The 26,072-nt window shown below is 35.7% G+C and overlaps 1 protein-coding gene and 2 pseudogenes across 1 annotated transcript; 2 read left to right on the top strand and 1 right to left on the bottom strand.

Moving 5' to 3' along the window:
* Positions 1–405: 405 nt before the first annotated feature.
* Positions 406–1,297, top strand: LOC125827632 (NADH dehydrogenase [ubiquinone] iron-sulfur protein 2-like; annotated as a pseudogene).
* Positions 1,298–6,862: 5,565 nt separating this feature from the next.
* Positions 6,863–10,790, top strand: LOC125827459 (putative F-box/LRR-repeat protein At5g02930; annotated as a pseudogene).
* Positions 10,791–14,464: 3,674 nt separating this feature from the next.
* On the bottom strand, positions 14,465–24,591 carry LOC125827623 (putative syntaxin-131). Its single transcript, XM_049506932.1, has 12 exons — positions 24,491–24,591; positions 21,789–21,877; positions 21,631–21,704; positions 20,861–20,903; positions 20,719–20,779; positions 20,605–20,630; positions 20,437–20,514; positions 18,947–19,027; positions 18,090–18,155; positions 14,790–14,826; positions 14,573–14,676; positions 14,465–14,512 (listed from the first exon to the last, which is right to left on the bottom strand). Exons 1-12 carry the CDS (start codon positions 24,561–24,563, stop codon positions 14,465–14,467), a joined length of 780 nt encoding a protein of 259 aa, XP_049362889.1. The 5' UTR covers positions 24,564–24,591.
* Positions 24,592–26,072: the final 1,481 nt, after the last annotated feature.

Below are 26,072 nucleotides of genomic sequence, written 5' to 3'. Positions count from 1 at the left end.
GGAGGATCCAGAGCGTTGCCCCCTCCTATTCGAGGCCGGATGGCCGCACCCCACAAGCACCCAACCTTCCTTTTGCTCTTCCTTCAGTTTGCCTCCACGAATGCGCCACTTAGGAGCCCTACTCATATTCCAAAGGCGCTACTTCAATTCAAGCACAAGCCCCCCCTTCTATTGTATAACTTAAAAAAGTTATAAACAAAGTATCAAAGTGGTTGTGGGAATGATACGCTTTGGTTACCGGCGAAGGCTTCCAAAGGCGACCAACTTTCCATACTAGTTGTTACCTTACGCTGCCATTTTTCCAATATTATTGAATAGCATAGTCTGGGGCTAAGATAACTCAAGTGGGAGAGTCCATGTTATGGGTGACCTTATTGCACGGTTTAGAGAGCACTTGTGTATGTGATGCAAGTGAACGTCTACGAAAAAGTTATCGTAAAGTTTCTTCTTCGTTCCGTCGTCGACCCTATCTATGTTTCTATGATGGCCCAAGAACACGTCCATTCTTCAGCCGTAGAGAGACTTTTGAATTGAGAGGTACCATTACGAGCTCAATATATACGAGTGTTATTCCGTGAAATAACTCGAATTTCAAATCATTCACTTACTTTAACTACTCATGTTATGGATGTAGGAGCATCAACTCCGTTCCTGTGGGCTTTTGAGAAGCGGGAGGAATTGTTGGAATTCTATGAAAGGGTCTCGGGAGCCAGGATGCATGTCAGTTTCATACGACCAGGTGGAGTGGCACAAGATCTGCCATCTTGGCTTATGTATAGATATTGATGCATTCATACAACAATTTGCTTCTCGTATCGACGAATTAGAAGAGATGTCAACTGACAACCGTATCTGAAAACAACGATTAGTGGATATTGGTACTGTCACTGCACATCAAGCAAAGGAATTGGGGATTCAGTGGTGTAATGTTAAGAGGTTCTGGGGTATACTGGGATTTGCGAAAAGCAGCACCTTACGATGTTCATGACCAATTGGATCCTGACAACCAGTAGGTACCAAGGAGATCTCTATGATAGTTACTGTATTCGTATCGAAGAGATGCGACAAAGTGTTCGGATCATTGTGCAATGTCTTGATCAAATGCCTAGTGGCATGATCAAAGCCGATGATCGTAAGCTATGTCCTCCATCACGATCTCGAATGAAACTATCCATGGAATCGTGCGCCTGTGTGAAACGTATATCATCGTCGTTCTTAACCGAGACTCAGGTTAAGCTCCGTCTCAACCTTGTGGGGTTAGGAGTAAAGCATCCCGAGGTTGGTGCATCTCGTTGAGCGTGGAAAGCATTGGGAACCCTCAATTTTTTTCTTCGGAGCCGTTTCTTTTTCCATCCCCCGCCCCGGACATAGCGCTTCGCTTCCGGTTCTTCGGAAGAATCAACTTACGTCTCCCTTCTTCATTGATTTGGGGGAAAGGGAACCGTCTACCAGTTGGGAACTAGACATCAAGTAAGTGGTTTGATGAGGATAACTAAGCTGACACGCCGGAGTTGGCTGCTGGCACAACAGGGTGGTGCCTTACCGCACCGCAGGCGGACGCGCGGTAGCGTTCGTGGTGGTGCTTCAGGATTCCAATGTACTGCGTCCAAGATCAGAACGAGCTTGCCGGCGGACCACTGTCGTCCCATTCTTGAGTGAGCTGGAGCGCAGCCATCTTATCCACTGAACTAGCTAGAAGCTATCGCTTCGGGTCGAAGCACTAAAAGAAAAGGACCGGGAAACGCGGCGGCATAGGAACCACGGGACCCCCTACTAGTAAAGGGAAAATGGAAGTGCGCTCCTGCGCACCAGCGGAAAAGGCCCTTTCCCTTTTTAATAATAATAAATAAGGTAAGCTTTATAGCTCCAACCTAGTCAAGGGGCTTTGATGCTCTTTGTATAGGTTGGGTTGCTGGATACGGGATCGTCGTAGAAGGCTGGACCAAGATCCAGCCGAGAGAAGGCAATCTTTAAAAACAACTGGTTGGGAAAGCAAGAGAACGCTTCACGTTTTCTTATCTTCTTCCCACCCTAGGAGTAAGGGTGGCAACGGAACCGGGAGGTTCCGGTTCCGGTTCCGGTCCGTTACCGGTTCTGTCTCGGTTCCGAATAGTGCCGGTTAATTCCGGACTTGTTCCGGTCCGGGAGGGGTAACGGGACGGAAACCGGGATTTTACCGGTCCGTCCCGGTCCGGTTAGTCCCGGTTCCGTCCCGGTCCGGTTAGTCCCGGTTCCGTCCCGGTCCGGTCCGGTTCGGAACTTTTTTTTTTTTTTTTTTTTTAAATCTGAAAATTTTAAAAATAGCCGTTGAGAGTCGTTGGGCAACGGGTTTTGGGCCCCACCAACGGCTCTTTCACCCCATAACCCCCCATTTACACCTCCCTACCCCCCAAACTTTTTTTAATACCCCAAACTTCTTAAAACTACATTTTCAACCTTTTTTTTAACTATAAATTCCCCTAATCTTTCATTCTTTTCACTCACAAAAATATCTTATAATCTCTCTACTCTCTAGTCTCTACTCTCTAAATTCTCTTATTCTCGACTTCTCGTTAAAATTACGAATTTGAACTTTGGAAATTGGAGCTTCAAAATTCAACTTTCAATTTTCGCCTTCCGGTCATACACGTCTACTTTTTTAAGTAGACGTTTGGTACATTCGTTCCAACTCACTTTTCATTTAGTTATTTATTTGTTTACATTTAATTATTTATTTTGTGAGTAATTAATCTCTAGTCTCTACTTATTTAGTTGTTTATTTGTTTAAAACTTTGCTAATCATTTTCGTATTATATATAATTTGCTCACTTTTTATATTTTGAATATGGATTTTGGAAAAAACATTATTGAAAAGGGTAAAACAACCATAGTTAATTCGTTCACTAATTTATCTAGCTCAAAATCCAAGAAAAATAAAAAAACCGGTAGTACTTCTCAATCTAAAACTAAAAAAACTTCTCAATTAAGAATAAATACGGATGATTATACGCATGTTGATGAAACTGTTTTTAATATTGATAGTAATAGTGGATTAGATCCTTATCATGAACATTTACAAAGAAGATTTGGTAATTTTGAAGAGGAATTACCTGAAGATGATGAACATGATGTTAATGATTATGTTGATAGTTTTGATAATAATGTTGATGAATATGATGATGATGAAACTGAGCCACCGTCGGCTACTAGTCCCCCTCCCAATCCCTCTTCCCCGGCTCCCGCTCCCTTTCGTTGTCCTGCTCCCATTCCCCCCGTGCATCCTAGGACTAAGGTAGAACGCGCTAAAAAATCAGTTGTGTGGCAATTTATGACTCAGAATGAAGATAAAACACAAGCTATTTGTAATAAATGTAAACATAGAATGAATCATAAAACTGTAGGAAAACAGGGTGGGACGGGACATTTGAGTAATCATTTAATGTCATGTTGTAAAAATGAATTTTTGCATGCTAAAGCTGTAGCCGAAGCTAAAAAAAATGGTACCACCCTTCCTGAAAATGTAGGAGTAGATGGCTCTAATATGGTCCAAACACAATTAAATCCTTCTAATGTTTCTGGTTCTAGTATACAACGGTCATATAGTAGAGAAAAAGATCTTGAAGAATTAGCTAAAATGATTGTTGTTATGGGTTTGCCATTTAGTTTTGCTGAAAATCCCGGTTTTATTCATTATATTCAAATTGTGTATAATCCACATTTTAAAGGTTTTACTAGAAATACAATTAAAAAGGCTATCTTTGATTATCAAGCTCAACATTTTCAATATCTTCGTTGTTTATTTTATTATAACAATTGTAAAATAGCTATTACTTCTGATATGGGCCATAGTGTAAATGGTAATGATTATTTCACAATTACTGCGCATTGGATTGATGAAAATTGGACTTTGCAAAAAAGAATTTTAGGTTATAAATGTTGTGAAATGCATAAAACCGGTAGTTTTAGCGCTTTTAGTGCAGCAAGATTTCAAATTGGAGAGCATAGATATTCATTAGCAGCAGATAGCTTGGAGATATCCGTACTATTTAGAGATTGGATTAATGGCGAGAGAAGGAGTTATGGTCGTCCACCTCTACCGACCAAATTTGAAAATGACGTTGATGAAATAATGCTAGATTTTAGTGATGACGGCATTGATGCAATGGAAGAACTAGCTAATCAACCAATTCCAGAGCATGTTACTAGAGAAATGTTAAATGATTTAAAAAAAGATTTCCTTGGTAGCATGAACTATTAAATTTAAATGTCTATTAGTATGAGTATAATAATTCGAGGTCTAATTCAAACAGAACCCTTCCTAGAAGGTGGCTGTGTAGATTAGATTTTTTAATACTCTACTAATATTTTGTAACTCAACTTGTACTATTTAATTAATATTAATAAAAGTATAGGCTATTCGCCTTAATTTTTTTTATTATTGTCTTCAAAAGTTTAAATTTAACTTTTAATGTGTGAAATTTAAACTTTTATAGTTTTAAAGTTTTAAATTTTCAAATTTTTAAAGTGTGAAATTTAAACTTTTATAGTTTTAAAGTTTGAATTTAAATTTTCAAACTTTTAAAATTTAAACTTTAAAGTGTGAAATTTAAATTTTTATAATTTTATAGTTTTAAAGTTTATAATTCAAATTTAAAATTTCTAACTTTTAAAGTGTGAATTGTGAAATTTAAACTTTTTATAGTTTTAAAGTTTGAAATTTGAATTTAAATTTTCAAACTTTTAAAGGGTGAAATTTAAACTTTTATAGTTTTAAAGTTTGAATTTAAATTTTCAAAGTTTTAAATTGTGAAATTTAAACTTTTATACTTTTAAAAGTTTGAAAGTTTGTATTTAAAACTTTAAAAGTATAAATTTTTAAGTGTAATATTCCTAATTTTTTAATTTTAATAAAAAAATATAATTTATAACGGTTGGACCCGGTTTCCGGTCCGGTCCGGTCCGGTCCGTTACCGGTCCGGGACGGGTTCGGGTATTTTTTTCCGGAATTACCGGTTCCGGTTCGGTTCCGGCCCGTGGTGCCCGGTTCCGTTCCGGTTCCGGAACGTCCCGGTCCGGTAGTTCCGTTACCGGTTCCGTTGCCACCCTTACCTAGGAGTAGCACAAAAAGAGGGATTAGCATTATTGACCCAACGATAAAGCACTAACACCTTCTTCGTTGGGGCTCCACGCCCTAGGAAAAGGCTGACGTGATGAGAAATCGTCCACTAGTTACAAAGCTCCAATAAGGTATCGAGAGGGCTATCACAGTCAGGTGCGAATTTCTTACCCGAATTTGGAAACTACCCCTATTCCTATTTAGGGAGTTGAGGAGAAAAATGGCTTGATGAATCGTTCTCCATGCACCGGCCACATTCACTTGCTTATCGTAGAGGTTGTAAGTACACAGTGCCCCACAAGTAGGCTGTTTTTTTCGGAACGTAGTCCGAGATAACCGTAATCGTGTATATATAGAAATATATCTTCGACGCTGTCATTTCGAAATGTTCGCTTCAACCGCTCTTTCACCTCCCAAAGATCAAAGTTGGCTTGATGAGCGCAGATGAGGAAGTGGGAGCAAGAAAACCAATAATCTCTTTCTTGTCCTTCTACTTAAGGGCAGTTGGCCCTATGTGTAAAACCTTGTCGCGGGAGAGTCTTTCTCCAATGAGAATAAAGAAAGTTTTTGGGAAAGACAAGAAAGGAACTCGCCCTTTGACACCAAGGGATAAGACTTGATTGATGGCGATGACTTGGTGAAGGGAATCTATGAGAGAAGGTTCTCGAACCGGGTTACGACCAACGCGAGATGTTGTAGGTCGTAGCCTGTAGGAAAAATAAAAATAGAAAAAGAGAGAAAAAAATATAATTTATTATGGATAAGAATATTATTATGATCATAATATTATTAATTTGTTTGTGATATATTAATTATTTATATCGTACTTAAATTTTTAATGTAATTGATTAAATCTTAGCTGTAAATTTTTCCTTATGCCATGTGTCTTCAATCCAAGTAATAACTTGGGAAAAATCATAAATTATATATATATATATATATAAAAGAGAACCTTAGGCCCGCCTATGTGGCGCCACCACAAACCAGAATTCCTTGTTAAATTATTTATTTCCAAAACTAGCATTCCTCTTTCATGAAGAGTTGTGACTTTTATGAAAAGTTGTGACTTTAACGAAGAGTTGTGAGTTTTATGAAGAGTTGCGATTTTTATGAAAAGTTTTGACTTTTATGAAAGGTTGTGACCTTTCTGAAAGGTTGCAATTTTTCCAAATAGTTGTAACATTTCTGATAAGGCATAATAAACATTTGTTTACACTATCCTTTGTTGTCTAAAAATAGAAGGATTTCCTCTCATTTAAAAACAATGAAAATTCTGAACCTCTTCTTCTTCACAATTAAATATTTGTGTACTTTGCTCCTGTTGAGTGACTCACTTACACCATTGCTTATGTTACAAATCCTGATATGTATTTTTACTATCATTAATTTATGCTTATGTTATTAAGGATAAATGATTAGATGTAATAATTTTCATTTTCCTTTACATTATTAGTGTTTGTTACTATGTAATCTTGTATGTAAGATAATATAGTGTTTTAGTTTTAATGTGTGATAAATTTTAAGTATTATTTTATAAATTCTTTGGTAATTTTACTAGTAATTTGATTTTAAAAAAAACACATTAAAACAGTTGTCAAAATTGCTAAGCAAATAGTCCATTATTATAAATCAATAACTTTTTTCATTTCGAATTATGAATTTCAATTCGGTTTTCAACCCGTTGACAAGTGCTGTTTTCTTTAGGTTAGTCAAATATACTATACATTACTACCGAAGTGGGAGTTTGGAAACAGAAAACACAAAATCATGGCGGGAGAAACCCTAGATGATCGTATGAGTGAGTTGCCGGAGTCACTTGTGCTTCAAATTCTGTCCCTTTTGCCGACGGATGAAGCATTCACAACATGTATTCTATCTAAAAGGTGGCAGTATCTCTGGACTTCACTTAATTCCTTCATTTTCTCTCCTAAGCGCTATTGGGAAAGAAGCAAAGGATTCCGATCATTTGTTGACTACGTATTGTCTCATTCCACTGCTTCCAAATTTGACAAGTTTGAGCTTCACTGCAGTAGCCCTGTATAAGCACAAGTCTCAAATCAGTCGATGACTTACTTTTGCTGTTAAAAAAATGTGCAACATGTTGTAATCTATTCTCATCCTCCTTATATAATGCCTCAAACTTTCTTCACTTGTTCGTCTTTGATAACATTACATATTGCGAAATGTTAATTGGTTTATGATATTGTTATAGCCTGGAAGTCTCTAAAGACTATAAAATTGGAGGATATGGTGGTACTGGATGCCGAATTTAATAACTTACTCTCAGGCTGTCCTGCGTTGAAAACTATAGTATTTAATAGTGTTGGGTGGTTTTCGTCGCCTAGAAATTAATTCGTTAAAGGTAAAAACCCTGAAATTGGGAGGTTATTGGGTGGATGATGGTGGCCACTCATTTGAAATTTGTGCCCCGTATCTGCAGCATTTAGAGTTGTCGCATGATTTTGATGATTTTAAGTGTAGTCTTGTTGATGTATCCTCTATAGTTAATGCTAAGATAACTTTCGACATTACATGTATTAAAGATTTTGAGGATGATTATCTAGATTTTGATGAAGAGGATGAAGACAGTTGCAGGGACTATCATGAAGGTTTTAAGACCCTCGTCCAAGATTACCTTCAAAAGCTACGTTATGCAACCGAGTTAACATTTGGAACTTTGTTCAGTCAGGTTGGTGATGTTTGTCGTTAGTGCCCTGCATTGCCAAATAGGGATACTTTTGCTTAATTGTACATAACTTGGTGTCAAGTTATTAAAATTACATGATCTTTCTCAAAATAAACTACAGTCCTTGTTTTCTCGGATTGAATTTTAGCAGACCGTTTCAGTATGTAAAATGCATAAATTTCACCAACCGAAACTAGAACTTTTGTTAAATTTGTTACAACACTATCTCTTTGTTGTGAAGTGCTTTCTTTATTGCTTTCTCCATCGTTTAATAGTTTCATTGAATTTACTGCACCAGGTCCTATGCATATTGCAGTTCAAAGAGGTGCCAATTCCAGAATTGGAATGCAAATATCTAGTGATTGAGTAGCATTTGGAAAAGTTTAGTTTGTATGGGGAAGCTGGCCTTTTGCGAGCCTCGTGTCTTGTGGAGACACTCAACATATCAATAGAAAATCAGCCTGTAACTTTTTGGAACTTTTTCTTTTCTTTTTACATCTTTTCATTTAATGAAGTTTTAACATCTCTGTCCCCATTCCCCACAAGTTGTTTTTGAATGAGAACTCAAATATATCCTAAATTATCACTAAGAAGCTCCGCTTTTGTAATTGTGAAGCTACACTTTACTGCTTTCTTTGTGGTAAATGGGTTCTGAAATGAAAGGGATTGTTGCACTATCACACTATGCCACAAATATTTATGATACGCATGACCATCATAATCTTTTCCAAGCACCACTAATATCTGTTGGTTTTGAAATTTTTCTGTACCAGACATACTGTGAAATCATTTTTGTCACATTAGTTCAGTTTCCATTAGGCTGGCTTGTATTTAGTCCTGATTATATTCTTCGTCTCCAGTTTGATGATTCCAGGTGCTATTTTGAGAGAAAATATTTGGTCAAAGGTGATAGTATTGGTTTGCAGAGATATATTTCAAGCTTTGTGTTTTCCAACCTAAAGAATGTTAAGATTGTCATCTTCTCTGGGGTGTGCATGAAAGAGCATACGAAGAAGCTTTTCAAAGTTTCAAACTTTTGCTAAAGAATACAGTGATTTTGGAGAAGTTCGTTATCGTATCAAATAGTCAAAGGTGTGAGATATGTGGAATCAAGTGTATGCCTCGATTTTTATCGCGATTGGCTAATAAACTGGGATCCTCTGCTGATTCTGTGATTATCTTCCAACAATGAGCTTTCTATAACTAGCCTACAAGTATCTCTGTCTCAGGATACATGAGTTTTCCCTTGTGTTAAGTTTTTGATCAACTTCATGCAATCCCGAACCTTAAACTTCTCATGTTATAAATTATTGTTCTTTTGAAACTTACTGTTATGGTATATCAAATGGTATAGTAGCTTGGTTTCTCATGAATTTTTTGTTTGTTGCATTTCAGATGTTTTGCTTGTGCATTGCTAGTTTCTTTTAAGATGTAACACTTTGTTTTCCTGAATACATTATGATGAGTAAATCTACAAACCACATTTTTATGATAATTTCCCTCATTATATGTTGTCTTTTGCTTCCTTGCTTTGGCAATAGCATCAAACCTGATTGTGAAATGGTTCCCTCTTTGGCTCTTTACTTGGAAGAAAGAAGTCTGCATTGTTTGTTTACCGCAAATAATTTTAACAGTCTATAATTGAGGCTTACAGTGTTGTTGAATCTTTTTAGATGAAGTTTAGGTTTTATCCTTCTAATGCGTCCACTAGAAAATTCAGAACAAGTCATTTCCATCACTACCAGACAGTCCCCCTCCCCCCCTTGAAATCTCATTTTTTTCCTGCTGATTGAGGTTATAACTTTATCATTTGTTAGTCACTTGGCATACGACTTGCTGACTTGGAAGTTTTTGGATTTACATTCCTGCTATCACAACCTTTCTTATCTCTCTCTCTTTTTCTTCATTACCAACGGATGGAAGTTCTATTGTGTTGTCCCCTAAATCCCGTCTTTTCTTTGACCTACTTTGTTGACAAAATTGATATACTATGGTCAATATAGTGAATCTTGTTTTTCGTCAGTGACAACTGATGATCCTTATGACAATAATCCAGGTTTCTTTCAAAATATTGTTTATGTGATCTGTTCTTTGAGCATCACCAACTAGAAAAGCTACCTCAGGGAAAAAAGAAGAAGGAATTGGCTTAGTTTTGTTGTTAAAAGAAAGTGGAATATTTTCTTTTTTAATGACCGTGGTGTCCGGGTCAGGTTCCATGCATCTCGACTAATTCCACAGGATACCTGTCACCTCTCACCAGCAATAGGTACCAGGTAAATCTGACCACCAAGGCTAGGACAAATGAAAAGAATCACCTAGTATTTTTGTATGGAACATGTTATTGTCTATCCTGATCCTCTTTGGGTATTTCCTGAATCTTTCTTCACATGTTCGACGTTGAGAACATTACATCTAGTAGAAAGTTCCTTGGTTTCTAACATTGCAAAGCGTGGAAGTCTCTGAAGAGCATAACTTTGGAGAATATGACTGGGGATACTGAAATTGTGAACTTACTATCAGGCTGTCCTGTTTTGAAAACTATTTTGTTTCACAAGGTTGGGGGTTTTCGTTGCCTGAAAATTAATTCTTTAAAAGTAAAAAGCCTGAAATTGGAAGGTTACTGGATGGAGGATGATGGAAGTGAAAATTATAGTCCCTTTGAAATTTTTGCCTCGAATCTTCATTATTTGGAGCTTTCACATGATTTTCATGATTTCAATTGTAGGCATGTATATGTATCCTATGTGGTTAATGCTAAGGATAAATCTGATCAAGATTCTGATGATGATGAGGAAGACAGTTACAGTGAGGATCATCAATATTCTGATGATGAGGAAGAAAGTTGGAGTGATTATTTTCAAGATTTTGATGATGATCAAGACAGTTACAGTGATTATTATGAAGATTCTGATGATATGGAGGAGGATAATCCTGATGAAGATTCTGATGATATGGAGGAAGACTAGCAGTGATTATCATCAAGGTTTTATATATTCGTCCAAGATTACCTTCAAAAGCTGATTCGTGCAACCGAGTTTACATTTAGAACTTTGTTAACTCAGGTTTATGATGTTTGTCCTTAGTACCCTGCATAGCCAAACAGGGATGCTTTTGCTTAGTTGTACTTGTACATAACTTGGTGCTGTCAAGTTATTAAAATTGCATGTCGCAGACAGTTTCAGAATATTAACATTATCAGATAAAAGTCATTGTCAATCACTAGAATGTTCTTGCTCCCTCGTAAATCGTATTTAAGCCACTTGGTATACAGCTTGGAAGTCTTTGGATTTACATTCCTATCATTACAGCCTTGCTTATATTTCTCTCTTTTTCTTCAGTACCAATGAAATGTTAGTTTTCTTGTATTACCCCTCAAATCTTGGTGACAAAGTTGAATACAATAACCAATCTAATAGAGAAAAAAATTGAGAGGAGTCGGATAAAAAAAAAAGCTACAACAAATACAAAAAACTATTAGATTTTTTTTATAAAAAAAATAAAAATAATTAGGTCTTGAAGAAGTATATTCTTTTTTGCTTGGATAAATTATGGGGGAAAATCTAGTTGAGATGGAGATTTTATTTCATCCAATGAGGAGAATGACACATAATAAATATTTTTTTAAAAAAACAAAATAAAGATAGGGTTGTTAGTTTCAAGTGAGCTAAAATGTGAATGAAAGGGTATTTTTAGACCAATAAAATGAGTAGAAGGGTATATTTAGACCAAAAGATGGATGGAGGATAATTTTAGACCTTTTCCTATAGTTCAAGGATATTTTGGACCTTTTTCAGAATAAAATATATTATTTAGGTAAAGAATCCTACTAATAACATATATTTACCATGTTACATATTTTTTCCTAATCAGTAGTATCGTATCATCTAGGGGTGTTCACAGGTTGGTTTGGATCGGTTATTGGTGAAAATCAAAACCAAATCAACTTAATCAATTTTAAAATTATCAAAACCAAACCAAATCAAATATAATATACATTTATCGGTTTGGTGGTTATCGGTTTCAGTTTGGTTTGGTTCGGTTATTCGGTTATTAACCATACACAAATAAAAGAAACAATTCATTCAAAATGTGAAAAAAGTGATAACAATCCATTCAAAACGAAAAATAGTTAGAATGACTTAAATTACTGAACTTTCGATAACTAAATTTACTATCAATAAAGCTTTAAAATTCACTATATTGGCCTAGAAGGAAGAGAAAATAACATTTTCATTCTCACAAAGAATTGTCATAGATACTCATATACATGAAATCAATAAGATAAATGTTTCATCTTGGGCATTTTTGCTTTCAATAAGTAAATTATAAAGAAATTGAAAATATGTATAAGATCTTTAAAATTGTTTATAAAAACAATATATTAAGTATGTATATTAATAAAATATATGTATATAATTCATCGGTTTGGTTCGGTTATTTTTTCGGTTTTTTCGAATAAAACCATAACCAAACCAAATACTATCGGTTTTCAAAAATCTAAAACCAAACAAATCGATTTTATTTTATCAGTTTGAATCAATTTTTATCCAAATCGTGAACACTCCTAGTATCATCTTTTGCGAGATTTTATGTTTATGACTAATTGTTCTAAAATAACATTCAACGACCCCTTAATGATTGACAAGGCTTCGGGGACCATCACAGGGGTTGGCGGCTGCTGTAAGAGGGTCATTTGCTAATTTTAGATGATTTTAATTTTTGCACCTCCAATATGTATTCTATAATTTTTGTCCTTCAGCATTTTAAGTAACAAAAAAAGTAATTTTAATTATCCAACATCAAATTAATAAATATATTTTTCTTGAAATTTTTCTTATATTATAATAATATAACACAAGTTATTCCTTTTCATTCCTACAAAACTTATGCAGATTGAGGTAAAAGTTCAATTCATATCCCATAAGTTATGTCATAAAAAAGACATAACTTAATTCCTACAAAATTTATGTCGAGCGAGGCAAAAGTTCAATTTCAGAATTCAAAAATTATATTGGAAGAGCATAACTTAATTCCTACAAATCAAGGCAAAAGCTTAGTTCAAAACTCTTAAGTGATGTCGTAGAATACATGACTTAATTCCTACAGAACATTTGTAGAGTAAGGCAAAAGTTCAGTTTCGAACACCACAAGTTAAGTTGTGCCATAAGATACATAACTTAATTCCTACAAAACTCATGTCGAATGAGACAAAAAGTTCAATTTCAGAACCTACAAGTAATGTTGTAAGAGGGATAACCTAATAACTACAATACTTAGAGAAAAGGCTTAAAATAGTCCATTACCTCTGAGTTTAGACTCAAAATAGTCCTATTTCTTTTTAGTGGAGCATAAATAATCCTTATTCTTTAATAAAGTGGTGCATTTTCAATCTCCATTCTAGCCACTGTCAGTTTTTTAACAGAGCAACAGGTTATGCATGTGCTACTCATATCTTTCCCTCCAAACTTAAAACTCTTGCTATTGCAATGTCGTTTGGGCTTCTCCTTTTGAAACATTAGAAGATAAATATGTCAACTAATTATGGTATCCTCCATGACATTCTGAAGTTGTCCTCTGTCCATGACATAGCTGCAATTCCTTTGGACAAATGAGAGAATTGTGTTCAAAACTTCCCCAAACCCCTTCTAAAGTCCTGTTGAGCTCTCGAAGCTCCGATCCCTCCAGCCTATTATATTCCAAGTTGAGACTTCTCCATGAAAATCCGAGTCTTGACCAATATTCTAATGGAATCTCATCCGAAAACAGGTTATGTCCAAGGTTTATTTCTGTTAAGTTTGGGTAAGTAACCAAGTTCACAGGCAAATGACCATGTAGACGATTGACATTTTATTCTTTATCAGAGAATTCCACCACCTCAAACACTGTGAAACGTTTAGGTGACTTAATTCAGGTAACATGAATATCCCTTTGTTTATTCCTCCTGAAAATTTTCACTAAGGTCTAATGTTCTTAGATGTCTAAGTTTATGCACTAGGGTAATGTGTCCTACTAGCAAGTTGTGGCCTAGTGATAGTGCCTTGATCTTCAATGAAAATTGTGGTAAATTCCCATAAATTTGGTTATTTGAAATATCAAATGCAGAGAGTTGCCATAAACCATTAAGTTGAGAGAATAATCTGTAAATTAAGGTTATTATGAAATTTTGGGAAAAGGAATGGTGGAAGAGAATGACCTGGTTTGTTTATAAAGAGAGAAAAAACTACACTAGGTATAGAAATGGGGGAAGAGAATGATATTTGAGGAGTTAGTTTGCTCGGGAGAAGAAGTCACGTGCACAACCTACTACTCTGTTAAAAAAACTCACAGTGGTTATGATAGTGACTAAAAATACACTGCTTTGTTAAAGAATCAGGATTATTAATACTCCACTAAAAAGAAATGGGACTATTTTGAGTCTAAACTCAGAGATAATGGACTATTTTAAGCCTTTTCTCACAATACTTATGTCAAATGAAGCAAAAACTCTCTAACTTATGCCGAATGAATTAGATACTACACAACTTAGGTCCGATAACTCAATTCCTACAACACTTAGTCAGACAAAGCAAAAGTTCGCTAAACTTATACTAAGCAAAATTAGTTCATAGATAAAGTACTTTGGTCCACAAATATCATTATATGAGCAATAGTAGTAAAATAAAGAATGCATTTGAGGATGAAAATTAAAGACCGCTGCGAAATAGAAGCCAAGAATTAGACACATTGACTACCTGGAATAGAACAAATATTGTAAACAATAGACGGAACTAATTCGACATGAAAGACCATACCATGAATAACGTAATCTTGTTGGAGTTTGCACTGTGATCATCACCACCAAAGAAAACACAATCACTTGCCATGCCACTGGTAGAACAGTACAACCAACATGCAACTCCTCTTAGATTACAGTAAAATGAGTTATAGTATGCACTGACGTTACACTAACCCCAAAAGAAGAAGAAAAAAAAGAAAAAGAAACAGGTTTGTAAATAATTAAAATAATACATCTCAGTGATTGCACATGGTCAACTGCAGCTGAAACCTGAAAATTGGATTGTCAAGCAATGATGAAAGAAAATAGGAAAAAAACTCAAATATGCCATCGAACTTTGAGAAAGCCTCATTGATGTCCTCCATTTATAATTGGAGTCAATCATGACACTACCGTCACAAAAAGGGCCTGTTCGTGCCATTATTTTTTAACTGTCAGGTTTTGTGGTTTTGCAAAACCATTGTTTCCACATTGCCTCTTATTAGAGGTCCACATCACTAAATTAAACTGGTAAACAAAAATTCAACTATGATGTCCAACTTTGAAAAAAGGTTCATTTACGTCATTCGTTAATAGTTGGGTTCAACCATATTTGGAATTAAAATCCAATTCATTAACACCATACCCGACTAATATTCGGCATAAAATACACACATTTAATCATTGTAAAGGTCTCATATGTTTTCTTTTGTCTTCACTTGATCATTATTATTATTGCTATGTGCTTCTTATGTGTGTTTCTTTGGATAAGATATTTGTCAGAGCTAATATGCATATTTGGAGCAAATATAGATTTATTATAGACCTTTAACGTCTAAATATAAGTCCATTGGAATGATCGAGATCGCATCCGAGAGTCATTGAGCTAAAGGTCTTTGAAAAATGAAGAAAAAGTTGAAGAACACAACAATTGGCTGTGCGCAGAGCGGCCACGCAACCAAGCCCGCTCCACACTAGTTGAAAAGGAACATTGAATAGCAAACAAATACAATTCCTGAACTTTGGCCGTGCACTGATCGACCACGCTACCAGGCCCGCTCTGCTAGTAGAAACGGACATTGAAGAGCAAACAAATGTAGCTCCTGAACATTGGCCGTGTGCGGAGCGGCCACGCTATCTGGCCCGCAAAGCGTACAACAAAAATGTGACGGGGTTTAATTATTTTGGCCGAAGGTCGTCCACAGATTAAATATGTGCAGTATAAATAGTATATTAACTCGATATTCAAGGTGTTACGCAGCTTTTGAGAGGCAAGAAGGAGAATAGCTGATAACTTGGAATTCAACATAGAGTTTCATTCTCTTCTACTCTTTTACTAGTTCGTTATGTCAATCTATGCTATGTTCTTAAACTCTACTATGAGTAGCTAGATTATTTTCCAGGATGATTGATAGAACCCATTATTGGATGAACTAGTGATTTTGTTTTACTATAATCAAGTCCTTTTACTTTATCTCTATTTATTCGACTATATTTTATTGTAGCCAATTGAAGGGCCCTCAATAAATAGTGTTGTGGTATTTTATTTTCTAGAGAGAGACTGTGAGATTAGGTTTTTAAGTTGAACACCACTTTGAGTTATTAAGAGATTTATGACCGAGATTTAAAAGTGGAAGTTAGAGATAACAACTTTGGTGCGACCTATCTGAATAGAGTAATCGGTTAGCTAGAGTTCTTTCGAGAGAATAGCTCTAGAAAATCACTATTATATGCTGAGAAACAATTATAGCGACTAAAGGTTCATGGTCGATAGAGAATAACTCGACAAGATTATAATGTGCATATTCTAAGTTATTCCGACCTTAGTTACGCGGACTCTCACTTTTGATGTTGCATCCGTCTCGGATTCTCCAAAAATACACTACTTTTGGCGAATCTGACACACCTGTTGGCATTTTTGAAGAGTCCGAGCAAACATAGATTCCGACAGTCAGTGAAATCATCAACCTAGCTTTCCTCTAAAAGAAAATCATACATTACTTACGTGTTTAATTATTTATATTTGTCTTAGTTCTTATTTAAATTAATAATGAAAAGAATCAAAATATTAAACCTTGAGAAATTGATTACTAAATTATTCTTAGCGATACAAAAGAAAGCTTTGATAGGTCTTTGTGGGATCGACTCCGGTCACAAAGAAATCTAGATTATATTTGCAACGACCGCTTATCCTCTATAGGGCAAGTTTTGGGGGTGATCACCCACCCACCCTAACCCATTTTCCTTTTATTTCTCCTCCAAACCCCCTTTTTAATGTTTGACTCCCTTACAAAAGCTTCAAAAATCCAATGCTTACAAGCCCTAATCTTTCAATTTCTTAACACAGCTCCATCACTCTTCTCTCACTATTCCAAAATAGAACCCCATTTTTCTTGATTACATCACTTCTTCTTTAGCTAACGTAAGTTTTTTTTTTCTTGTTTATTTTCTTACTGTTTGGAGTTCCATAGAGATTTTATGGGGTTCTAATTGCGATTACACTCGTGGGTTCGATCTTGAACTCCATAATTTCACTTGGGTAGTAGTAAAGTTAGTTTCTTTTTTTTTGCTTCTTATTCCCCTACCATTTCTAGCATAATTCAGTGTCAATTTCTTGTTTGCTTAGTATTATATTATATAATTAATATTTTGAACCCAGTTTTTCTTCTACTATGTATAATGATGAATTCATCTAGCAGTTTCTTGCCAATTGTCGATCTAAGGGTCTGAGGGAGAAATAAAAGGGAAATGGGTTAGGGTAAGTCGTGTATGGTGATAATGGATCAGGTTTTAAATTCAAATTTCATTAAATTAGGTTGATTTAATTTTGGCACTCTTTTAATAAGAGGGCAGATTAAAAAAAAACGCTTTTGTAAAACCATCAAACCTGACTGTTAAAAAGTAGGACGAATGGGCTCATTTTGTAACGATGGTGGCATGGTTGAACCCAAAGTTATTAACGAATGGTGTAGATGAATCTTTTTTCTCAAAGTTAAATTACATATTTGAACTTCTTTTGACCAGCTTAATTTTGGTGACGTGGACCTCTAATAAGAGCCCACATGGAAAAAGTAGTTGTACAGAACCATCAAATATGACCGTTAAAAAATAATAGCACGAATCGACCCTTTTTGTAATAGTAACGGCATGATTGAGCCCAACAATTAACGGGGTGACATAAATGAGTTTTCTCAAAGCTTGATCGCATATTTGAGCCTTCTAACAAGAAAATATAAACACAGAATATTTCCCAACAAAAATAAAGATAAAAAAAGAGTAGGTATGAGGGTCGGATTCATACAAATATAATGAATTTCAATTGGATTGTCAAGCAATGGGAAAATAAAATATAAAGATGGAGAATATTTAAATATGCATAAGAGGAAAGAGGAAAGAAAAGGTATCAGGCTAGGGGTAGGTAATAAATTTCAATTGGCATGTCAAACAATGAGGAAATGAAACATAACGATAGAGACAATAAAAAATGCAAGACAACAAAGAAACAAGAAAGTACCCATATCAGCATAGGGGTCACACAAAGATAATGAAATTACCTGTGATTCTATATTATCAAGCATGTCCCCTTGAGCATCAACTAACACTGCCATGTCCAAGAATATCTGCATCGAAGATAGTAATCAATTTTAAACCGGATATCACTGCCTGTTTTTCTTCTTCTTTTTTCAGGAACTAATTCCATAATGGCATCATCACTTCCCACAATGTCTGTCACCTTCCATCGGAAAAAGGAGAATAAATTTATAAACTCCATCATTTCTGTGATTTTATTTCATCGGGTGTATGTTTAAACCAACTGACATTATCTTGAGCATAGATATCTCGGAAACATACTCTCGGAGTGAGAGAGACAATATGATCAGCACTCAGCACTCTGTGCTCATGTTTAGTCCATATTAGAAGATATAAATATATATAATTATAGAGAGAGACACACACTCTTTTATTTACTTAATTATATCTTCGACAAGCCCGTGTTATATATATATATATATATATATATATATATATATATATAATCACACACTTCTATTTACCTAATCATATCTTCAGCATGCGCCCTTCACCTACAGGTTGATTCTTTTTTATGAGTTGAACTTGAGGAAATTCCTAAAAATAATGGGTTGCGGTGAGACTTAACCTAGGACCTCCATCTATTCTGAAACCATGCTGAATTGTGTGACATCTCATTCAATAATTTACGTTATTTTAAATGGAATATTTTTATTTATTTAATTATATATTCAACAGAACAGAACAAGAATATAATCCAATTTTTCTTCTATTTTTTCTGCATTCCTTGTCCCCTCTCTCCCCACTTAGTTGAAAATTAGGAATCTGTGAGTAATTTTTGCTGTTATATTGTCCCTCATCATAGGGATACGTGTTATACCTGTTGCAACTCAAGAAGTTTCCTCTCTAGCTCTCTGACTGCATCATGGCGCTCTTGAATTTCCGCTAGCGTATCCATTATCTGCAAAAAAGTAACATAGAGAACCAGTGATGATGGAACTAATTATTATAATTCAATAGGCACATTAGTGCCGTGGTTAGTGAAACTAATATAACAGAGCCAGAGGGAAAAGGCAAAAGTTTGCATAAATTTATGCAGAAGAAAAATGAGGAGGGAAAATGAAATAAAACATCCAGCAAGATCGAGTAACTGCTTACAGTAACTATTGACCGTGAAAGATTGGTGGCCAAAATGTGATTTATTACCAAAATAATGCTATATTTTGAAATATCATCAATGACCAACCAAATAACTCCCTCTCACTGATATCTGCCCCATGTAGTTCGAATTAATTGCCTAACTCTCAACATCTTTTGCCCAGCAACAGTTTAACATATATGTAGGAGAAAACATTGTGCGAGTATGACGTGTTACATTACTGTTTTTAATAAGTAATTTGCTGTTATACTACTTCAAGCACATGGCACTGGGCCTGAGATTTAAAGAGACCTTTATCAGCTAGGAAATCATCCGGCTTAGAAATTTTGTGAAAGGATTGAGAGTAAAAGTTGCTACAACAATTTGGAAATCCATTCCTTGGTTTCTTATTCTACCGAGTCAAATCATGCATCCTATCTTTTAGCCTTTTTGGATGAGTGTCTTACTTTATGATAGTTCCATCAGATGAGAATGAACCATTTTCTTCTCTTTTGTTTTCACAGGGAGAGATGAAGGAATCGAATTTGAGAGACCCAAAGTATAAATGGAATAGAGAACATAAGGCACCAGCGGTGTGAGAGTTATAAGTAAGGATATGATGGTAAGGAAATGATTTATATGAATACATGATTGGTACGAAAATACTACGGCTGCTTAACTTAGCGGCAAGAGGCTTCCGTTGGGACACTATTGATTCCGTTTACAACCAAACAATATTATTCCTTAGTCCTATCTACTGATCAGCTCAACCTTTTTCCTTCTCGCTAAACCTGTGCAAAGATGGGCTATCCCTGTATCAATAAACTGCTGACATGGTAATAATTGGTGGGAGGGGACAGAGAGAATATCAGGTCCCTCAAGGTATTATTCATGAAAATCCTACTTAAATATCCAATTATACTAAAAGAACAGAATTCAAACAGCACTAGATGGTCCTGTTGACCATAAATAAACCAGGAAGTTTAAATAGAAACCTAATTGGTCAGCTTTACAAGCATAACCACCATGACCCAATGCATTTGGAATGTAAGTTAAAAGCATGATATAATGACCCTTCGTCATATGTGAACTTTACTAGGACACCACTGTGAAGCTACTGAATAAAAAGGATAGGATAAACAGCTGAGCAGGACGGCATGAACTATTACTACGACACCACTGTGAAGCTACTGACAGAAAAAGATAGCACAAACAGCCGAGCAGGAGCATACCTGTCCTCGCCCTTGTTCCCGGATAGCTTTCTGGAATATCTGCTCACTGTCCCCAGTTTCTATCAACCGATCAATTGTCTGCATGGAGCAGAAAATACAGGGAAACATTAGAACATGTGCATAGAAAACTGACATTTTCAAGAATTCAACAACACTACATAGATTCACCTCTTCATCAGCTCGATTGCCCGTCACTGTCATACACACCAAAAGCAAATAGTTACAATTGGATAAAAATTCTAAGTAATCGATGCAGAATCTCAAATCCGTTGTTCTTAATACCCGTATATACACGCCTTTCAACAACCTCACGATATTCTTTGTGGATGTTTTCTCGTAGTGTCTGTAAAAAAATTATCAACTAAACCTAAAAAGCAAGAAAAAATCAGAAGAGAAAGAACCATTATTAATGTAGCTGGCATACCTGAAACTCGGACATTTTATCTTTGAATTTCTTTTTCAAGGAACTGCAATTAAAGATAACAGGCTGAGTTCACTCGTTGACCACATGTGTAATAAGACAAGTAGTAGAGAATCTGAATTGTTGGAAAAGAAGAGAAGCCTGAGAAAAGGCATAACTATTGTGCTTCATTTTTCTGACACATTAAGTATTATGACAAATTGGAAGATACTGACTTCATATGTTGTCATTTCATTCATTGGATGGATTCAGGCTTGCTTGACTCGCACTCATATTGGAAGGCTAGATTTGGAACCCTCTAGGAACTGTGCATTTAAGAACTAAAAATTGTGCTTTATGAGCATATAGATTGGTAATTACTTTTGTAGTACGAGTCAGAAGATTATGTTCATATAATTAAGATATGTGATCTTAACAAGGCAGAAGTCAACAATAAATATGCTGCTAAGAAGAACTACAGAAACAACATCAATTTGTGTAAAAGGTAGTAATATAGCAATTCGACTCTAAGTAGCATGCCATAACTGTACGACAAGAGAACATAGTATACAGTCATACTAGCAAATGCACGGAGATACCGTAGACCTACCCTCAAACTTATCCACTGTATGTCCCAATATATTGTTTTGTGCCAGCAGTCAGTTTGTGCATCCATTAAAAGAAATTATTCAGAGATACCCACCCACAAATGTCAAAATAACACCGAGGTGTGACCATATCAAAAAAGAAACAAATATTGAGTAGACAAAAGAGATGTAAGCACTCAAAATTACACTGTTGTTGCGGTTCTTGATCTGTCAACAGCTGATCCTTTACCACACCCTGGTTTGCTTCTATTGGACAGATTCTACAATATAGGAAAAATAGATTGTAACCAAAAGAAACACAGAAGTACCAGAACTAAGAGATGAAAGCATTTAATCTTACTCACTTCTTTGTCAAGTTCCTCGATCTTTAATTTGATGAATCGAGCTACTTTGCTAACTTCGTCAACATCTTTTTCCATTCGCTGCTTAATTGCTGCATTTACAATCTCATTGCTTAGAAACATATACTTAAAATGAGTTTAAAATAGTTATAAACCCATTGTGAACATGAAACAAAAAGCAAAGAAAGATGATTACTCAACATGAAACTGCACCTATATCTTTCATCACTCATTGAAATTGCTAATAAGGTTCCTATAATTAGAATCAAGAACTAATCACAGATTGTGTAAATAGATAGGACTTACAAGTAATATATAGAAGTTTATGCAAGTGTTCCCCATCGAAAAATGTAAAAGAAGTGCATTGTAGAGCGTGAGCCGTGAACATAAAAGACGCAAATGTCATACATCTTCTTTCACAAATTCTCTCAATTTTTTTCTCCAGTCTCTCTTATTCCCTACATGGTATAAGACCAGCAGAGAAAGTAATCGTTATGGATTTACGAGTGACCTTTGACAGAAAATATCGTCACCGTGTAATTTGTTGACAGCAATAAAAGTTGTTAGAATAGAATTAAGTATTACAATCCTATTTAGAATAGGAATAGGAATTACAATTTAGAAAGGAGTTTAATATACTGTCTATAAATAGGGTCTTAATGTAGACACACAATTTCAATAATATTTTCTCCTTTATTTCTCACATGGTATCAGAGCAATGGTGAGAAACCTTTACAGAAATTTCCGGCGACGGTCGAAATTGAATTTTGTCATCATCTCTTTTCGCTAGTGTTGTGGGAAAACCAACACCACCACTGGGTCCCTCACTCTCTGACGACAAAACCCCAATCAGACCCACCGGACAATAACACCTCACGCACCGATCAGAGGTGGGAATTTTCCGGCGAAATTTGACCACGCGCCGGTGTGTGAGGTTAGTTCCGGCAACTTTTCGGCAGTTTTTCTTTTTCCAGTTGTATCGGCTCTCCCTTCTGAGGCTACCCATACAATTATTTCCTGATTCCGACCATTTTTGGGCAATCAGATCTGTTTTTTTTTTCAAGATTCCGCCGATTCCAGCCACTTTTCCAGAAATTTTAGGCGGTTTCCGTCCCTTTTTTCAGCATATTGTTTTTCCGGGGTCGCCTCGTAATTCTGACCCTACATATATAATTTTTTTCTTTGATTTCTGTCCACTTACCGGTGGCAGATCTAATTTTCCGGCGATAGAAACAATTTTTTTTGCCTGATTTTTACAAGTTGTCTTTCGGGATTGATATTTTTGGCCCCAAAAGTGGAAGTTCAAGCCCTATGATTACTTCAAAATCATTAATGGGAAGCTCAAACTATTTAGCTTGGGCTTCCTCCGTTGAGTTGTGGTGCAAGGGTCAAGGTGTCCAAGACCATTTAAGAACCAATGCTTGTGTGGTAGATGAAATGACAAATGCTAGTGAGGAACATGCAAAAGCATAGCACAATGGGAGAAGATTGATACTCAATTATGTAGTCTCATATGATGATCTATTGATTCCAAGTTGATGCCCTTGTTTCGCCAATTCAAGACATGCTATTCAGTTTGGGAAAAGGCTCATGCTTTATACACTAATGACATATCTCGGTTCTATGATGTGATCTCTCGCATGACTAACTTAAAGAAACAAGAATCTGATATGTCTAAATACTTATGACAAGTACAGGCGGTCATGGAGGAATTTGAGAGGTTGATGTCAGTCACTACGAACGTAGAAAAACAACAAGAGCACAGACAGACCTTGTTTCACTGGACTTCCTCCTGACCATGATTCAGTACGTGATCAGATTTTAGCTAGTCCTACAATTCCTATAATTGATGAATTATTCTTTGGTCTACTTCGTCTTGCTGCGCCTCCCTGTCACAAAGTAGTTTCATCATCCACCATTGACTCCTCTGTTCTCACATCTCAAACCATAGACAAGCGAACATATCAGCCTATGGAGAATCGTAGAGGAGGAAGTCGTTTTGGTAGATCTCGATCCAAGTGTAGTTATTGTCATAAACTTGGACACACTCGTGACATATATCATATTTTGCATGGTCCACCACCTAGTTATGATCCTATTGCTATAAAGGAATATAATGAGTCTCTTCGGAATCACGCAAGTAAGCAGACATCTCCACAAGTAGCATCTGTTGCTCAGTGTGTCACGTGTGGAGGGTGTTGAGTTCCACATTGGTTGACTTAATAATGGGAGGTCTCTTTATATAACCTTGCGCAACCCTCCCCTCATGATCTAGCTTTTGGGGTTGAGTTAGGCCAAGATTCATTAACATGTATTTTATTATCTTTGTTTTTTCCTATCTAAAAAACAAAAGGAAGGGGGTTAATTGGTTTTGTAGCCCTTCATAAAAATTTTTTTAGTTTAATGTCGTTTTAGAACAGATCTTTATATCTAGATATCTTAAAATAACAACAGAGATCTTTGGAGGATCGTTTTCTTCACCCATTTCCTCCTTTATAAACTAAAACCATCCATAACTATTCAACTATCAAGTGGGAAAATATTTGTAATATAACTCAGTGATCATATTAAAGGTTTCTTACTCAACCCTTAGCTGAACTAGCTTATAGAGAATCTACTATGTACTAGAAAATAACGTATCAGTAATGCAAATCATTTTTTTCCAGCACATGCCACAGCAGCATAACCACAAGAAAATGGATTACCTTTCATAGCAGTAGCTTTCGTGACAGCCTTTGATTCTTCATGAGCATCCTGTGAAGAGTATTGGAAAACCATGAGGTTTTTAACACTTAAATATTTAAGGAAACCAGTAAGATCATAAAAGCTCAATTGGTCCCGGTCCCATCTCATAAAGCAGTTCAAGTGATAAATGAGAGGGAAAAGAAATGCTCCCAGGCACAAGTCCTGAACCTATTCAGTCTTTAAAACTGAATCGAACAAACAAAACAAAGAGTTTATATTTGCTAGATTTTTTCTTTTGCTACTACTAGTTTCTATATCTTTTGGTGATAAATCATGTCCGAAACAATGGAATTCAGAATATTGGAAGGCCAACTCTCTTCCAAACTATCACTTACATTTTTATTTTTTTATTTTTTTTTAACCGAGAAATCCGTCTTTGACCCCCCTTTGGACCAATCACAGCCTTCTAAACTCGGTGGATAATGGGCCCGCCCCTCTACCCTTCTCCACTTAAATATCAGGCTTCGCTTTGCGTGGTGTGGGGCTTGAACCTGCGACCTAAGCCACAAATCCTCCACCTTTTGCCACTTGAGCTAGGCCTTGGGGGTAGGACTGGCAGGGGAATCGGGTCGGCCTGCCCCGGCCCTGGACCCGGTCCCGTTTGAATCTCGCGGGATGGGGGCCTTCGGGATTAGGGGACCAGTACCGGTCCGGTTCACCCGTTGGTCCCGGTCCCGGCCCGGATGAACCGACCGGTTCGCGGGATCCCCTATCAAATTTTTTTTTTTTTCTTTTTTAAAAATCTATCCGTTGGGCAACGGCTAGTGGGGCCCCCCAACGGATTTTTTGACAGTTTTTCCCCCTACCACCCCTACTTTTAATAATTTACTTTAAACCCTCAAGTTATTATAAATACACTTTAACCCACTTTTAATATTATAAATACCCCTCTATCCCTTATTATTTCTTACAAAATCATATATTCTCTCATTTATATTCTTTCAAGTCTCAATCTTAAGTCTCAAATCTCAATATTTTATTCCCATTTAAGTCTCATATTATATCATAATACATATATTTCAATTCTAAGTTTTCATATTATATATCATAATATATATAATTCTCATATTTGCTATCAAATATTGGAGTTCCAAATTACAAGTTACAAGTTACAACAAACTACAAGCTTCAAGAATCGGTTATAACGTGTGCTATTAACGCAGACGTTTGGTACATTCGTTTCATAATATTTATATTTTATTTTTCGTCATTAATTTTTGTGTTATTATTATTTTTATATTATACTTTACATATAATTAAATATGAGTTCTAACAAAAAAAATACCGGTAAAGGAAAAGAGAAAGAACCAAGTGGCATTAGTAGATTATTTAATTTTACTAAAACAAGTAGTAAGGAAAAAAATAAGAGTAAATGTGGTGGTACTTCTAGAGTTAGATTTAATACAAATGATTCTACTTATGTTGATGATACTTCTTATGATATTGATTCAAATGCTCAACTCGATCATGAACTTTTACAACAAATTTATGGTGATATTAATCCTTATCTTGATGAAAATTCAGGTGAAGAAGTAGAAGTTG

This window comes from Solanum verrucosum, unplaced genomic scaffold (genome assembly GCF_900185275.1).
Source record: "Solanum verrucosum unplaced genomic scaffold, falcon-dt-bn FXZP01000294.1, whole genome shotgun sequence".
NCBI classification, from domain to species: domain Eukaryota; kingdom Viridiplantae; phylum Streptophyta; class Magnoliopsida; order Solanales; family Solanaceae; genus Solanum; species Solanum verrucosum.
The sequence above is the reverse complement of the archived record's forward strand: the minus strand, read 5'-3'. Positions and strand labels throughout refer to the sequence as shown.